At 38.3% G+C, this 18,008-nt stretch overlaps 2 protein-coding genes across 2 annotated transcripts; both read left to right on the forward strand.

Annotated features, from left to right (window-relative positions):
* The first annotated feature begins 566 nt into the window (after window positions 1-566).
* Window positions 567-1,730, forward strand: LOC110923593 (GEM-like protein 6). Its single transcript, XM_022167664.2, has 3 exons — window positions 567-799; window positions 891-1,165; window positions 1,289-1,730. The coding sequence occupies exons 1-3, from the start codon at window positions 643-645 to the stop codon at window positions 1,472-1,474; spliced, it is 618 nt and encodes a 205-aa protein (XP_022023356.1). The 5' UTR covers window positions 567-642; the 3' UTR covers window positions 1,475-1,730.
* Window positions 1,731-16,144: 14,414 nt separating this feature from the next.
* On the forward strand, window positions 16,145-17,230 carry LOC110922336 (GEM-like protein 7). The gene is made up of 2 exons (XM_022166656.2): window positions 16,145-16,762; window positions 16,848-17,230. Exons 1-2 carry the CDS (start codon window positions 16,316-16,318, stop codon window positions 17,034-17,036), a joined length of 636 nt encoding a protein of 211 aa, XP_022022348.1. The 5' UTR covers window positions 16,145-16,315; the 3' UTR covers window positions 17,037-17,230.
* Window positions 17,231-18,008: the final 778 nt, after the last annotated feature.

The following is an 18,008-nucleotide window of genomic DNA, read 5'->3' on the forward strand; positions in this document are numbered from 1 at the left end:
TACCAAGACAATTTCCTTTACACAAATTGTCCATCATTTGTTCTTACATTTTCGTGTTATATCAATCAAATGTATTCGTATACTTCCGCTGCAAATAATTCTGATATGCAAGAAGTAGGAATTATAAACAAAAAATAAAGCTACCTTCTTTACACCTCAATCTGATCAATAAAGCAAAACAAATGCTATGTCATTGCTTACATTTCTGTTTACTTTTCTTGCTCATGTCATCTGCATCTGCATGTGACTTGTTTCCAAGTTGATTCTAATATGCTTTTCTCCAACTTTAGCACATTACTAACTGATGGATATCTATGAAAGGACTAGTCAGTATGACAATAAAAGGTAAATGTCTAAACCTTATCGGAATGACCAATATCACCAAAAGGAAGATGATCCCAGTAAAGGTAAAGCACTTCTAAATTGAGCGAATCAGGTCAAAATGGGCGAAATGAGTCATTATTTTATACCCAACATTCAACCACCATTAACTATGACACATAGATGACTCATCCGATCAAAAGTTATGAACTTTATCAGCTTATAAATATCATGATCCAATAAAAATCACTCAACAAATTCAGCATTAAGAGAGTTCCATACTTGCAAAGGAATCAAACTACAACAATCCGGCATCACAATATGGATAACAGACTCCCAGAAGTTGCCATGTGCATTCCAACCATATCAACCAGGGGACTACTTTTGTCTATACCTCATCAGCCCCATTACCCTCTTCTTACTTCTTCAAAAATCAATGGTGCAGAAAGAGAGAGTTCTGCAGTCTCCAAAAAATATGGTAATTAATAGTCTTGTGCTGATAATAGCAATCAAAATTTCCATCATATTTCTCTGTCCCTTGATCTAACAGAGTTTAATTTACTTTGCAGCGGGCTTTGGACCCAAGCTAATAGAAATAATTAAACACAAGTTGACTTATGGTTCCAAGATCCTGCCACTTGGCCGCGGAGGAAAAATCTTTGAAAAGAGTTTCAGTGTCAGGGATGGTGAGAGGTTGTTGCATGCTTCCCGATGCTATATATACACTACAGCTGGTGCGATCTCAGGCATACTCTTCATCTCTACTGAAAGGGTTGGTTTTTGCAGTGATAGGTCCCTCAAAACATATTCTACGGCAGGGAAACTGTTAAAGTTCCAATATAAGGTAGGCGACCTCCTCTGCTAACATATTTTGCACACGTGTTATGGAGTTAGGCAACCTCCTCTGCTAACATATTGTGCACATGTGTAATATATAGTATCCTGACATAATTGTTCGATTTTCTAGGTATCTGTTCCATTGAAAAAGATAGATGGAGTAGGAGAGAGCACGGACTTGAAGAGGCGATCTAACAAGTATATGGAGTTAGTAACGGTGGATGACTTCAACTTTTGGTTTTTGGGCTTTCCAAATTACAAGAAAACAGTAGAATGCCTTCGCCAGACAATCAGTCATGACTGCTTAAGTGATTAGTCTAGAACTATGGAGTTCTCAAGTTTGGCTTCCAGTTTTTCAACCTATACAGTAGCTGGCCTCAGGTGTCATTTGACGGCATATGAAGGCGTTAGATTGAGCGATCTAGGAAATTTTTTGTATAGCAAATCAGGTTCATGTATGTATTTCTTTAAAGTCCGTGAGTCTTATGGACAGTGGGGGATAGTTGGTAGATTTGTACATACACAAGACATTTTTCTTCATAGCTATAGTTGAATCACTGAATTTCATTGAAGGGATTTAAACTATCGCTTTTACCAACAAACTTTACGATTGTTCCAAAAGGGATTAAATTAAAAAAGGTTTAATTAGGACTAACAGTCTTACACCGATAAAAAATGGGTACCACACCTATGAAATATGTTTGTCAAATGTTGATGCATGACAAATAGAATTTGAAGTCATGAATGAACACTCCATTAATGTTGCTCAAAACACATGATATAAAATTTGTAGGTCCGGCTAGGGGATGATCTAGTCGCCTAATCCTTGTGTACTAACCAACCCGGTTGTGCGGAATCCAACCGAGATAGCAAACCGAGATAGAGATCAGGAAACACGAGATACAAGACACATATACCGTTTAACAATCGTATATTGAAACCGATAGAGTTTTGTTACAGAAATATATCATAAGAAATACAACTAAACTCTCGGTTCTCTCTGGTTCTCACACTTGTGTCTCTCTACTTTGTTTCTGTCTTGAGTCTTGTTTATATAGGATCAGGTACGGCGAAACATAAGCAGGACTCGACGAAACACATTGACTCGACGAAAAGGAAGGGCAGTCGACGAAACTCAATCAAGGTCGACGAAACAGACATGTTTCGTCGACATTATACATGTTTCGTCGACTTGGGCTTTGGCCCAAACATTTGAGGCCCAAGTTGTTTGTTTCGTCTACTTGGTTTCATGCTCGATGACTTGTGATTCGGCCCAATGCCCAAGTCACTTAAACAAGTGTTGTTGTGCACGACGGAGGAATGTCGTGACTTAAACCGTATCACGTCGAGTCGCGTCGAACCGAGTTGCGTCCACAAAATATGTATCAACAAACTCCCCCTTGGACGCTACTCGTGAGATTCGTCTTCCATGTCTTCTATGTCGGAGGATCTTCAAAGTCTTCACGTGTCGTAAGTAGAAAGTGTATCAACAAACTCCCTTTTTCATGTAGGAAGTGTGTTAACAAACTCCCCCTTAACATAAGCTCTCCCTTGAGTTATGCTCGTGAATCTTTTGGTCTTCAATACTTGAGATCTTTGTGGTGTTGATGATTGGTCAGCAGCAACTCGATCATCTTTATCATTTGAGTGCCTTCACGTAGTGTCTTCATTCCGAAGCTTATCATCTAACATGTTCTCCTTGCCTTTAGCATCTGCACATGCAAGAAATCTAAACGCGTAATGAGAACAAACGCTTGGAATATAGTTAACATAAACAAGCGACACACATGTGACCATTTTTCAATCAACTACCGTCCGAAAGTTTGAAAGTTTAACAAATTTATCAATTTTAGTTTTTAACTTTCAAAACTTGCAAATTTTGACCGTTTATGAAGATTTAGTCAATTTGGTTTTCAATCAGGTTTCAGGCAACGAAGACTCGAGATCCAACATCGTACAATCGAAAATAAGATAGAAGAAAAATCTTTTTGGTTTTTATAAAGTTTATATTAAAACACACCTAAAATCTTTTTGGAATTTTTGAATATTTCAAATGTAAAGACAGAAAGCAGTAAATAAATATATACAAAGATGCAGAAACTGAAAGCATTAAATAAATATTTACAAACATTCTTTTTGTGAGTTTCGAGGGTAAGAGAATCATATCAGTGTACGGTCACGCCAAAACGCTCTTGTTGTTCAATTAGTTAACATTAAGATAAGCATCCTATAACGATTATCGGTATTGTTGTCCACATAAGCTCAACTTATCAGATGTAATCATGGCGAGGGGATACGTTAAGGTATGATTTATACTTACCGACCGGTGTTCATCCACATCACGACACATTCCCGTATTAAGGTATGCACGAGGGTTCATCTTACCGGTGAGTATACCGATTATCATCTGTTTGACCGTATATGATGTGAGAAACTCACTTATTGAGATTTGAGAACAAGCCCTATGTGATAGAATCACTTATTGATGAGGAACTTGATTTTCAGATGTATGAAGGGCACAGGAGCAAGTCCGTGAACAGGTCAGTACTTTCGTACAGCAAAGAGACGAACTTGACTCCCGGATAAATGTGATATATTATCACTTATTTGTTTGGACATGTGATTGTTGATCACTTATTGAGGTCGAATGCAATATGTACACGTATGTATAATATCATGGAAGATCTAGACTTGTGTCCCCGTTATTTTTCGGTAAAAGATACAACCATGATACCCAGATGATAAGCAGCATAAAGACCGAATATCTCAGAACCTCGGCAATCTCTCAAACGAAATTTCGGTACTAAGACCATATGCCAATGAATGGTTCCCACCTGGTCATCAGTCGATTTAGGTTTACATCACCCTGCACACTTTAAAATGATTGTAAGCCTACCGATACATCTTATATAGAGCTGCTTATCGTTTTTCAGTTTAGGTTTAAAGAGGTTTGGACAGACCACTGATGTACTATCATATTCTCTTTTGCTCGCCAGGAAACTCATTTTTGTTTTTCTATTGTTTTTGTGTTTTTGAAATTTTTCGATGTTTTTGGATTTTCAAATTTGGATTTACTCCCCCTAAAATCAACAAACTAAGATAAATTTAAGACACAAAGGTATTTACAGAAATGATTTTCCGATGTTGGTTTTACTCTTGTTTGACCTTAATGCCGTTTACCAATAATAAAAAGTCGAATCTTGATTTGTCAAATGCTTTGGTAAAAAGGTCGGCACATTGGTCATCGGTGTCGACCTTAACAACATCGATTAGCCTTTTATCAAAGCAATCACGTATGAAGTGATATTTGATTTCGATGTGTTTGGTCTTTGAATGCTGCACATGATTTCTAGTGATCTGTAAGGCAGCAGAATTATCAACGTAAATAGGAGTAGTTAGGAATTCAAAACCATAGTCGCGCAATTGTTGTTGGATCCACAGGACTTGGGAGCAACAACTTGAGGCAGCAATGTATTCAGCTTCGCATGTTGATGTAGCGACACACGTTTGCTTCTTGCACTGCCATGTGACTAGGCGATTTCCCAAAAACTGACATCCAGCCGTTGTGGATTTGCCGTCGATTTTGCATCCGCCAAAATCGGAATCACTGAAAGCGATCAAGTCAAAGTTATTATCCCTAGGGTACCATAGACCGGTGTCAAGGCAACCCTTCAAATAACGAAAAATCCTTTTTACAGCTGCAAGATGCGAGGCCTTCGGGTTGACTTGATATCTTGCAAGCAGGCACGTTGGGTACATTATATCTGGTCTTGATGCTGTGAGGTACATAAGAGATCCGATCATCGCGCGGTAGTATGAGGGGCTAACAGCTTCACCCTTCAAGTCTGGATTAATTCCGTGATTTTGCTGCAATGGGGTACCGATGGGCGTTGCATCAGACATCTGGAACCGGCTCAAGGTGTCACCAACATATTTAGTCTGATGGATGAATATCCCAGACTCAGTTTGTTGCACTTGTAGGCCCAAAAAGAAAGTCATTTCCCCCATAGCACTCATCTCGAATTTATCCTGCATAATACGCTCGAAATTCCTACACAAAACATCATTAGTAGAACCAAATATAATATCATCCACATATACCAGTACCAGTAGAAGATCTCCATCTTGTTCTTTGATGAAAAGAGTACAGTCGATAAGACCTCTGCGAAATCCATTCTCCAGCAGATAATTAGATAAGGTTGCATACCAAGCTCGTGGTGCTTGATGTAGACCATAGAGAGCTTTGTTGAGCAACCAAACCCGATCGGAATGGATAGGATCTTCAAAACCTGGAGGCTGTTCGACGTACACCTCTTCTTCCACCACAACATGTAAGAATGCACTTTTGACGTCCATCTGGTAAACCTTGAATCCTTTGAATGAGGCATAAGCCAGAAAGATCCGAATTACTTCCAGACGTGCAACAGGTGCATAAACTTCGTTGTAGTCGATCCCTTCAATCTGACGAAAACCTTGAACGACTAATTTTGCTTTGTTTCGGATAACTACTCCACGGTCGTCCCTTTTACATTTATACACCCAACGGGTACCAATCTTCTTGTAGTTCTCAGGTTTCTCAACTAGTTTCCAGACACATAGCTTCTGGAATTGTTGCAGTTCTTCCTGCATTGCTTCAACCCAAGAATTATCTTTAAAAGCTTCTTTAATAGATTTTGGTTCTTCTTGTGAAACGTAACACGCAAAGGACCAATCATTTTGTTGACCAGATTCTCGAATCGCCGCATACAAGCCTGCATTGTTGTTGTTTTGCAACATGTTTCTTGTTTGAATGCCACTCTGTACATTTCCGATGATGTTTTGTTGAGGATGGGTATTGTGAATCCTTGTTTCTGGATTATCTTGAACTGGAATATTTGTACCTAGATTGTTGAGATTGAGATCAACAACCAATTCAATACCCGGAATTGACGAAGAGGATGATGCAGTAGCTTCAGCTGTTCTAGGGGCATCCACTGGAGGTGTAGCCTCTGAAGTACCATGAACTACTGTTGTTGGAGCTTCTTGATCTGCATTGAGAAATTCTTCATCCTCTGAAGATTCGTTCAATTCGGTAGCATCGTGAAAATCCTCATTGTCGAGAGCATTATTGTTCACTGAAGATGGTTCTTGATTGACAATAATTGGACGAACCAATGGTGAATCTGTTGCGTTGTCACTCTCGAAAAACATCCTTTTCGCAGCATTTTCTTCAATTGCTTCAACATTGATCGAATTGAAAAAGTCATCGTACTCAAACATCCATGGCTGACCTGGATTTCTGACTGGCAATGTGTGCCTTTGTACTCTGACCTCAGACCATTCCTCGACCCTTTTAGTCTCTAGATTCCAGACTCTTAAGTTCGGGGTGGCATACCCAAGAAAGTATCCTTCAATTGCTTTTGCCCCAAACTTTCCATTAGGATCGATTATTGTGCACGGAGCTCCAAACGGTTCAAGATATGACAAATCTGGTTTTCGTTTGTGAAGAAGCTCAAAGCAGGTCTTGTTGTGCCTTTTGACTGTAAGGACTCGGTTCAACGTGTAACATGCGGAGGCCACAGCTTCACTCCAGAATGGAATGGGCAACTGCGACTCTACCAACATAGTCCTAGCAGTCTCGATCAATGTATGGTTCTTACGTTCAGCGACGCCATTCTGTTGAGGAGTGTAAGCCGCACTAAATTCGTGAAGAATACCTTTTGAAGTGCAAAACTCCGCCATGGCATGATTTTTAAATTCAGTACCATTGTCGCCACGTATCCGTCTAACCTTCAACTTATACAAATTCTCAATCTGAATGATCAAGTTTTTGATAATACCGAAAGTTTCACTCTTGTGTGCCATGAACGCCACCCAAGAAAATCTTGAATAATCATCAGTTATCACGAGGCAATATTGATCATTCCGGATGCTTTTATGCTTGACAGGACCGAACAAATCCATGTGCAAACGTTCTAGCAGAACGGCCACCGTGTTGATCTTCTTAGTCGGGTGTCGCTTCTTCGTTTGTTTTCCTTTCTGGCACGAAACACAGACGTCTTGAAGATGGAAGTTTTTAAGAGGAACACCATTCACCAATTCATTTGACACCAAATGATTCATTTTGCGTAAGTGAATGTGTCCCATTCGTCTGTGCCAAGAGATTGAGTCTTTTTCTGTGGCTTTGGAAACGAAACAGGTTGCTTGTGCAGACGTTGTAATAGCTTGACTCATATCAAGGACATACAAATCATTTATCCTTGGAGCAGATAAGAGAATCCATTCTTTTGGAATCTTGAAGCTGGGTTTCAGCACATAACATCCATTTGCATCAAAGTGTACTGAAAACTTCTTATCACAGATTTGTGAAACGCTGAGAAGATTGTGATCAAGTTGTTGTACAAAGTTGATCTTATCAAAGCTTACAACCCCGTTGGATATCATTCCTTCACCAGTAATATATCTGCCTTTATCTCCAGCAAAAGCAACATAACCTCCTCTAATAGATTTAACATCGTAGAGAAGCTTCATGTCGCCTGTCATGTGCCTGGATGCCCCACTATCAACAATCCAATGACTACTGATAGTTCCTCCTGGAACACCCTGCACATGAACTCACATGATTAGTTGGAGATGGGGACCCAAGCCATTGTGGTCTTGGGTCTTCCATTTTCATCGACAACAATTACTTCCACTTTTTGATGGTTAGGAAATTGTGATGGTCCCCCTGAATTTGTGGTCATTTTAGGTTTCCATGTCTGTTGAGTTTTACCAGTTTGATTGTTTGAAAATTTAACTTCGTGATTGTTTGAAGTTTTTGAAAACTTTGAACTTTCTGGTTTAACTGAAACAGATTGTTTTTGAACCACATCAGTCTTAAGTGCTTTCTCAATCACCTTGACTTGTTGGCGTCTCTGTTTCTTTTCCCTTTCTCTTACAAGGCGGGGATCTTGTTTTAAAGAAACCGATCGCTTTTGGTAATTTTGTTCACGTGGATCATCAATTTTAGCTTTTAACTTATGAAGATACAGACAATTTCGAATGATATGCCCAATTTCACCACATTCAAAACATGATCTTCGTTCAACAAACCCCGAAGTAACATGTGATTGTCTTGTCGATGATGAACTTTGTGATCCCGAGGTACTTGGTTTTGAACTGTTTGGTTCATTTCTTTTCAACACTTTTGCTTGCTTAACAAAATTTAAGTTAGATTTGTTTTCAAATGTTTCAATTTTGTCCGTTCCCTTTGATTTCACAAAGTTCACCTTCTTGTCCCTTTTCTGAGTCTGTTTCCTTTGACCTTGAGTCGGTAATTTACCTTTTGGTTTGGTATGATTTTGCTGATTTTTCACTATCGGTAATTTCTGATTGCCATATTGTTTTCGAACTTCGTTCTTTGGAATCGGAGGGCACTGTGTTACCACAACATGTGAACCCGACTTTCCCAAAAACTTACTTGTCAAATTTTCAAAAACTTTACTGATTAAAGATTGATTTACATTTTTAATCGGAAAATCTTTGTCAGAATAGATTTTATCATCACCAACAAGAGTGTACAACAAATTCACACTCTCAGACTCTTTTGTAGACGTGGACTCGATCGGAACAGTCTTAGTAGGTTTTGCGGGAGGATCACATAGAATATGATTCTCAAGAGGTATGTCCTCTTCTTTGATTACCGCATCAGACTTTGCTGAGTCAGTATCATCGGATTCATCATTAGACGAATCAGCATCCTCAACAAAAACTGGAGGATCCTGATTCTGTTCAGCAGAAGACACACATGTATCTGCTGACACATCCGAATCTGATGATACCTCCTTCTTGTATCCAAGTCCGGTCGCAAATTCCTCAATGTCTAAAGGAACAGATGGTTCAAAGTAAGTTGTATCCTCTTCATCAGGCATGGCATCATAATTGTGTCTCACAGGTGGTGGACATTTCTTATATCCAATGCATGTGACATCCCTTTTCTCTTTCTAAACATCAATGATGTGTTCCAACACATAGCTAGAGCTTAAATAACTGTCTAACTTGAGCTGGATCGCCTCACTTTCAGTTTTAACACAAGCCATCTCTTTTTGCATTATCTCAAGGCGATTGATATACAAATTTATGTCAGTTTGTTTTCTTGAAACCATTTTTGTCAGCTTGGTTTTATCTTTCTTTAAATTTTCAATTACCGATTTAAATTCCTTTTCATGGTTTTCATAAAACATGTTGGCTTCTGTGCATTTAGAAAGATCTACTGTCAACTTTTGGTTATGGATGAATGTCACATCATACTTGTTTTGCAAAGCCTCATGTTTGCTTTGCAAATCACACCACTTAGCATTCAAAGAAACATTTTTGTTTTGCAAGTCAAACAAATTAGCTTTTAAAGCATCATGTTTGCCTTGCAACTCAGACATATTTGCATCCAAATCAGCACATTTAACACTTAAGCTAGCACAATTATCACAATTAACAACAGTAGGTTCATCGACACATACCTGACTTGATGAACTGCCAACATTAGCCATAAAGGCTGAATGAAGAGAAGAAGAAGAATAAGCAGCTTGATCCACCAATATAGATCTTCTATGATTTCCTGCTGCAGCTTCTTCCAATAGCTCATCAACATCTGCATCGACTGACACACTTGACGTGTCATCCAAATGATCATCGCCTGAATTTGAGGATTCTTCATCTGAGCTTCTACTGTAACCGGAACTGTCTTCATCTTCAGAAGATTCATCACCATTGGTGGAAGATTCTCCACCACTGGCGTGTTTAAGATCCTTGACAACCTCAGCAAAACAAGCTGTTCCATCTGGAGCATCATTTCCTAACTGAATTGACCAATCACAACCTTCATCTACTTGTACCACAAGAGCCTGGTTGGCATTTGATGGTCCTGCTTGACTTGGGTTGTTAACAGGTATCAATGTACGCTCGTTATTCCTGTTCTGATTTTGTTGGTTGCCTTGATTGCCTTGATTCCTGAACGGATTCTGGTTCCCATGCTGAGCTGGCTTTGTACATTCTCTCTTGAAGTGACCCCGTTCACCACAATTGAAGCACTTGACAGACTGCTTATCGAACCCATACTTGGTGTCTTTCTTGCTTTCCAAGCTGGTTCTGCCAGTCCTTTCCATAAAATCCTTTGCCCGCCTTACAGCACTTGCGAAAGCCCATTTGATATCCATCAAATCCATTTCCTCCTTATCGATCTGCTGATGATCTTCTTGTGTCAGATTCATGTTTCCGATCTGACCTTCTACTAACCCACAATACGCGCTCACCAAAGTGTTCAGTAGCTCCATATGTTCTTTTGCTACTTCAACACTTACTTTCGAGAAGCTTGACGTGTCAAGCCGTACTGTATTTGGCTTAGATGGCTGACCAGCAGATGATGTGCTCCCATAACAAGCTTGTTATTGAACAGGAAGTGGATTCCCGTATAAATCAGTTGCTACAGTAGATGGCCGATAGACTTGCTGTTGTGGAGCTGGTTGTAGAGGATTTCCATACAAGTCTATTGTTGGAGCTGGCTTTACTGGAACTTGTATCGGATTGCCATATAAATCTGTGCTTGTGACAAACGCCGTTTGAAGTGGAGCATGTGAAACTGGTCTTGCAGAAGAAGTGCTGGAAGTTCCATAACACATATCAGGATTTTGTGGCACTGGAACCCTTTTCGCCTTTAGGGTTTCTTCCTGATCTTTGTTTTCCAAGAGCTGAACGAAGTCATTGATGTTTGTCGTAGCCAATACTCCATTGTATTTCTGGATTTCCAAGAAGCTATTCCATTGAGGTGGCAATGCATCGGCAAACTTTGTGACTACCTCTGCTGGAGTTGTTACTACCCCATAATTACCCAATTCAGTCAGTAACTGATAAAACCGACTAGTCAAATCTCCCAAGGATTCTTTTTCCATACACGTGAAGCCATCAAACTCTTTCTTGAGTAAGTCGTGTCGCAATTGGCGAGTCGCTTCGTTTCCTACCCCTCTCGTCTTCAACGCATCCCATAATCGCTTTGTCGTTTTGAAGCTGACAAATTGATGATAGATATCCTTGCTCAACGCCTGAGTTAGAATAGCATATGCCTTCTTTTCTAAATCATATGCCTTTTTCTGATCTTCCGAAAGATCGGCAAATGTAGCAGCAGTTGAAGCGACAACCTCGAGAGCTTGATCGAAATCTGTGGTAAAACGTAACCACAATTCCGTGTTTTGCCCAAGGACGTATGTATATCTACCCATCCAGGATATTCGTTTATGTGCATCAATTTCGGTGGGCGATTTAGACTTCCGGTCTCGCTTTCGCTTAAGAGAATGCTTTGAATACTTGGAGTTTGATTTGAAACAAACGCCCATTGACCTGTCGAAACTGGATTCACTTGCGAAGAAACGGGTGCGGGAGATTCGGCCCACGATGGCGACAAACCCGTACTTCTATACTTACTTTCTGCCGTAGACGGATTACCCCACCAATCCGGGTTCATTTTGAATACCTAAAACTGAATATCAGATAAGATCACCTGAAATAAGCAGTTAAGACACTTTTGCAACTCCTCTGTTAAAAATTTACAACAATACGATGAAATGCTTTCCACGAAACAAAGTCTGATTCGTCGACGAAACATAATTCCTTTTGGGCTTCTGATCAACGAAATGGCCCAAATCAATTATCGACGAAACAAAGGCCCAAATCTTGTGCGACGAAACAGATTTGAATTTGAGGTCCGATGTATGACGAAACTGATAGATGACGAAACAGATCCTGCTTTGAAACCCGACGAAACAGAAGAATTGGACGACGAAACCAATTTGTTTGAAATGATCGACGAAACGGATGTTTTATACTAAGCGACGAAACAGCTTTGTGATAAATAGTGATGAAACAGATTTGTTATGCTTGGCAACGAAACGGAATGACCAAATGATGATCGACGAAACAAGAGTCGACGAAATGCTTGTGTTTCGTCGAAGGTTGTTTCGCCTGCTTGTCTGTTTCGTCGAAAAAGTAACAGAGAGTTGGTGAAAAAGTTGGTGATACTTTTCGGCTCAACCTTATCTTTACTAACACAGACACACGACTTTTCAAACCATCACCATGCTTCTTAACCAAACAAAGCATGTCTATCAATATTTTAATCAAGTTACAATTTTCAATACGCAAACAACTTGAACAGTTACTTAACAAAAGATCTAAAGGTTGATTTTATGAAGAACACTAAGAACATGATGAAGTTTCCGGTGAACCGAAAATTTTCCGAACACGAATTTTTGCTTGAAACTTCACTAAAAACCTTAACACATCATGCTTAAAAGAGTTTTAAACAAGGTTTTCTATGAACTAACAACAAAAACACCAGAAATTTCGAAGATTCAAACAGAATTTTCAAGAAATATAAACTTCAAAAACCCGGAAAACACCCGAAACCAACTCGGTTTTAACAAGGAGAAGAGCCAAGGCTCTGATACCACTTGTAGGTCTGGCTAAGGGAGGATCTAGTCACCTAATCCTTGTGTACTAACCAACCCGGTTGTGCGGAATCCAACCGAGATAGCAAACCGAGATAGAGATCAGGAAACACGAGATACAAGACACATATACCGTTTAACAATCGTATATTGAAACCCGATAGAGTTTTGTTACAGAAATATATCATAAGAAATACAACTAAACTCTCGGTTCTCTCTGGTTCTCACACTTGTGTCTCTCTACTTTGTTTCTGTCTTGAGTCTTGTTTATATAGGATCCGGTACGGCGAAACAGAAGCAGGACTCGGCGAAACACATTGACTCGACGAAAAGGAAGGGCAGTCGACGAAACTCAATCAAGGTCGACGAAACAGACATGTTTCGTCGACATTATACATGTTTCGTCGACTTGGGCTTTGGCCCAAACATTTGAGGCCCAAGCTGTTTGTTTCGTCTACTTGGTTTCATGCTCGATGACTTGTGATTCGGCCCAATGCCCAAGTCACTTAAACAAGTGTTGTTGTGCACGACGGAGGAATGTCGTGACTTAAACCGAATCACGCCGAGTCGCGTCGAACCGAGTTGCGTCCACAAAATATGTATCAACAAAATTAAAACTCATCAAATCAAATTAGGGATGATAGACCTGTTTTTGCCAAAAATGGGCTCATAAATGTCTGGTGCTTGGCTTCTATAAATGAAGCAACAACACTCAAAATGAAGCCTTCGCTTGACAAGAAAGGTAACCGTTTTTTTACTACATGTAATTAACCTGTTAAAAACAAAGTTTCCAAATGGAAATTACATCAAGATGGAAGGTAAACGGGCAACAAGTTGTGCCGCTACCCCTTTTTGAATAGCAAAATTAAGTCTTTTAAAAAATGGGTAACCATATACATTTAAAAGCAATGACCTCAAGAAGGTAAAGTAGTGCCCCAACAAATGTTAAAATACTAAGCACCAGTAATGGGATCGATGTGGATCCACCTAAAAGTTGTCAAAGTTATCCATCTTTACATTCCCACAAAAATTCAATATTCAACACACAAAGCCCATCAAGCACAGTAAAAACTAAACTTCAACAAATAAAGCAGACCTGCAGGAAATTACGTCAGATAATGGATTACAGATTCTTGAAACATGTTACTGGAGTTCCTAGGAAATCAACCAAGGGGCTGCTACCCTCTTTCTACCACGTCTTCCAAGATCACTGGCATAGAAAGAGAAGGCAGTTTTGCTGTCTGAACTAAAAATCATGGCAAGTGTATAGTCGCGAGCACTCGATCTAATCATAAACGATTCTAATTCTTTCAATCGGTTTTATAGTATACGTAATTAGTTTACAATATATCCAGGGAGTTTAGGACCCAAACTACTTGAAATCACATCACATAAACTAAGCAATGCTTCTAAATCATCAAACTTTGTGGCCAACTTATAATCTTCAGGAAAGACTTAAGTATCAGAGAAGGCGATAAACTCGTGCAGGCTTTCCGATGCTACTTTTACACTACAGCAGGTGTAACTGCCGAACTTCACTTTGGTTGCATTTTGCGGTGATACGTCCACGATTAGAGGGTGTTTGGGGTTGAGTTTTGAAAATAGATTATGCGTTTTGAATAATCAGAATCAGATAATTAACTGTAACAAAATGTGATGTTGAAAGATAGTGTTTGGATTTGATTATGTTGCTTGATATCACAATAATCAGATAATCAACTATTTGAGTGTTTGACAAATATATATTAAAAAAAATAAACAAGTGAAAATCCTTTTCTAAACGCAAATAATCAATTTTTGGAAAACTGCGTTATGTTGCAGTAGGGGTGGAGCTACTTTTGGAAAACTGCGTTTTGTAACTTTCTAAACGCAAATAATCAATTTTTTAATTTTTTTTACCCAAACACTCAAAACTGATTATTTACGATTTCAAAACTCAATAATCTAAAAATATCCTTAAAAAGTCAACCCCAAACACCCCCTTAAAACACATTCTTCAACAGGTAAGTTGCAAAAGTTCCAATATAAGGTAAGGAAACACTCCATTTATTTTCATCTGTTGCAGATTTCATTGTTTTTCTGAACAATCTTGAATTACTAAAATTTGGCTTGTGTGATTTGATTTCAAGTAAGAACATGAAGAATCGAAGCCAGCAAGTAACTATCTGGAGATAGTGACTGTTGGTGATTCTAACTTCTGGTTACAAGTTTTATAAATTGTAAGAAATCGTTAAGAAACCTCCATCACACAATCAATCTGGACTGCATAAGTAATTGATGTTGAAAATTGATCCTTATCTCCTGTAAATTCCAATGTAAATTCTTGTAGTTAGTTCTACATTTTGGTATGTAGTTCAACTAGTTCTCTAATGAGAAAAAGACTGTCATTTTTGTATTCCCTCCTTTTCTTTTATATGGGACATGAAAGGTATACAGAATCATTATGTATGCCATGTGCTATTGTACCTAGGGCTGTAAACGAACCGAACGAACACGGACAAGGCCTTGTTCGTGTTCGTTCGTTAAGGAAATAAATGTGTTCACGAACGGTTCATGAACACTTACCGAACGATATTTTATGTTCGCGTTCATTCATTAAGGAAATGAGCGTGTTCGCGCACGGTTCACGAACACAAACGAACACAAATAAATTTGGCAAACGCGACGAAGGATAAAGATAGATGGCCAGAGAGAAGCACTCGAACTTGAATCCCTTATTGTGGAACGGAGGCCGATCGTATTCGTGGATGTAAATAATGAGAAATGAAAGGGAAATGATGCATAAACAAGGTGAAAATGGGTTTTCTAGTTTAATTGTTAGGGAAATAAAATAAATAAAATTTTAATAATATAAAAGTACAAATAAAATATAAGAAAATACAAAGATCTTCAATAAAAACACAAACATACGAACATAAACTAACACAAATCAATGAATGTTCACGAACACGTTCATGAACACCATACCGAACGTTCACGAACACAATCGAACGAACGAGACCTCTGTTCATGTTCATTCATTTAACTAATGGAACGAAATTTCTTGTTCATGTTCGTTCGAACGAACATAAATGAACTTCCCGCCGAACGGTTCACGAACTGTTCACTGAACGTTCGGTTTGTTTAAAGCCCTAATTGTACCCATGGTATATTTTGGGAGCTATATACAAAACAAGAAACGATAAAAAAATATCTTGATATTTAATTCTATGACAGTATCCTAGGATAAGAAAGCTGCGAAACACTTTACACGTCCATTCGATTAAGCAAAATAAAGCCACGGATTCGGTTTTCCTAGATTGGTAGTTGATTATGTCATTTGCATGTGCTATGACCTATTGCCATTTTGAATCTAACTAATATGCTTTTCCAACTTTGTACATTAAGACTAGTGGATATCTATGTAAGGAATAGTCAGCATGGCAATAAAAAGTAAATGCATCAATCTATATCAAAAGGAAGGATACCAATAAAGGCAAAGTAGCTCACAAAAATCTGAGCTACCAACATTATTCAAAGGGGCAAATTTATTCACTCAAGCTTTTCTTGCCCTCACATGCTAACCACCAACAAGCATGACTCATCCAACTACAAGTTGTTGGTTTATGACATCTTTATCAGCTTATAAATACCATGATCCAGAAGACGATCACCAACAACCTCAGCATTAAGCACAACTAGATCACAACTACTGGAGGCCAAATATGGATAACAGATTCTCAAGCACTGTCATGGGTGCCCCGATTGTATCAAGGGGGCTCATTTTTTCTAAAGCTTATCAACCCATTTACACTCTTCCGAATTCTTCCAAACTCAACACCACAGAAAGAAAAGACACCCTTGCGGTGTCCACCAAAAATCACGGCAACCGTAGCTTAGGATTAGGACCAAAACTAATAGAAATTGTGAAACACAGGCTGAGTTATGGTGCAAAAATCCTACCACTTGGCCGTGAAGGAAGAATTTTCCGTAAAAGTTTCAGTACAACAGATTGTGAGAACTTGTTGCATACTTCAAGGTGTTCCATATACACTACAGCTGGCGCGATCAGGGGCATACTGTTCATCTCTAATGAAAGGGTGGGATTTTGCAGTGATAGGTCCCTCAAAACATATTCTGCAGCAGGGGAGATGTTAAAGTTCCAATATAAGGTAAGTCGGCTTTGATGTATTTACATATCATGTATTTTGCTTATACTTTTTATAAAATAGTGTCTTGACATGATTGTTTGTGTAGGTTTCAATTCCGTTAGAAAAGATTAAAGGAGCAGAAGAGAGCATGAACATAAAGATGCCATCAAACAAGTATGTGGAGTTGGTGACTGTGGATGGTTTCAGCTTCTGGTTTTTGGACTTTCCAAATTCTAAGAGAACTTTAAGATCTCTCCGTCAGGCAATTAATCAGTCACGATTGCTTACCCAATAGATATAGAACATTAGTCATGAATGATCCATGTATAATACAACAGTATGTTGTATGGCCATTTTTTTGACAGTAAGTTGTATATACATTTGTTTATAGACATTAGCCATTGTCAATGACTTATTTTCCATTGCTTGTTTGGTTACTTGTTGTATATAAATTTCTTCAACAATCATTTCTCATATTATGTTTTCGTATCAGTGTTGTATGCCAAAGAAAGAAAAAAAAAAAAAAAAAAAATTTAAACATCACCGAGACGTAGTCATCTTCATACTGAAGCAAATCTGTTTTATATATTTGACCTTTTCATGTGTTATATGAATTAACTAGATGTCTTTTTAATGAATTCGTGAGAAATACAAATAAAAAAGCCACTCGCTGTTACACATCCTTTTTCAAAGAACACTACTTATACAAACCAACCATCCACCCAAAAAAAAAAAAAAATATTTAAAACTAAGTCAGGTGTGTTCACACTCTCGCCGGGGGTGAAACTAGGAATCATGCACAAGTGACAAGGGAAGGGACCATAGCTCAAATGCTTAACAAATTCAAATTTTAATAATTTTTTTTTACATAACATCTAATCTAGTGTTTTCTATTAATTTGTAAATTTATATTATTTATAAGTTTTAACTGATCACCTTTTATTGTGTACATTTTGATATAAACTTATTGAAAATTGAGTTGTGCACAACACTAAATATTTTTTTTTTGTTTTTTTCTTTAACGGCGTAATCAGTTTATATATAACATGGACTAGCAACTCGTTAGCCACCACAAAAAATAATAATAAAAAATAGCTATAAGTTACAAATTACATCAAAATTACACCATCTTCTCCAATCTATCAATCTAACTTCTCCCTAATTTAATTCTACAAGAAAGATAAAGCCATTAGTTCTTCCATGATCTTCCTTGAGCATACCTCTGTGTTGTTAAAGACTTCTTTATATCTTGCTCCCATATACACCA

The sequence above is a fragment of the Helianthus annuus genome, chromosome 17 (genome assembly GCF_002127325.2).
Source record: "Helianthus annuus cultivar XRQ/B chromosome 17, HanXRQr2.0-SUNRISE, whole genome shotgun sequence".
Classification (NCBI taxonomy): Eukaryota; Viridiplantae; Streptophyta; class Magnoliopsida; order Asterales; family Asteraceae; genus Helianthus; species Helianthus annuus.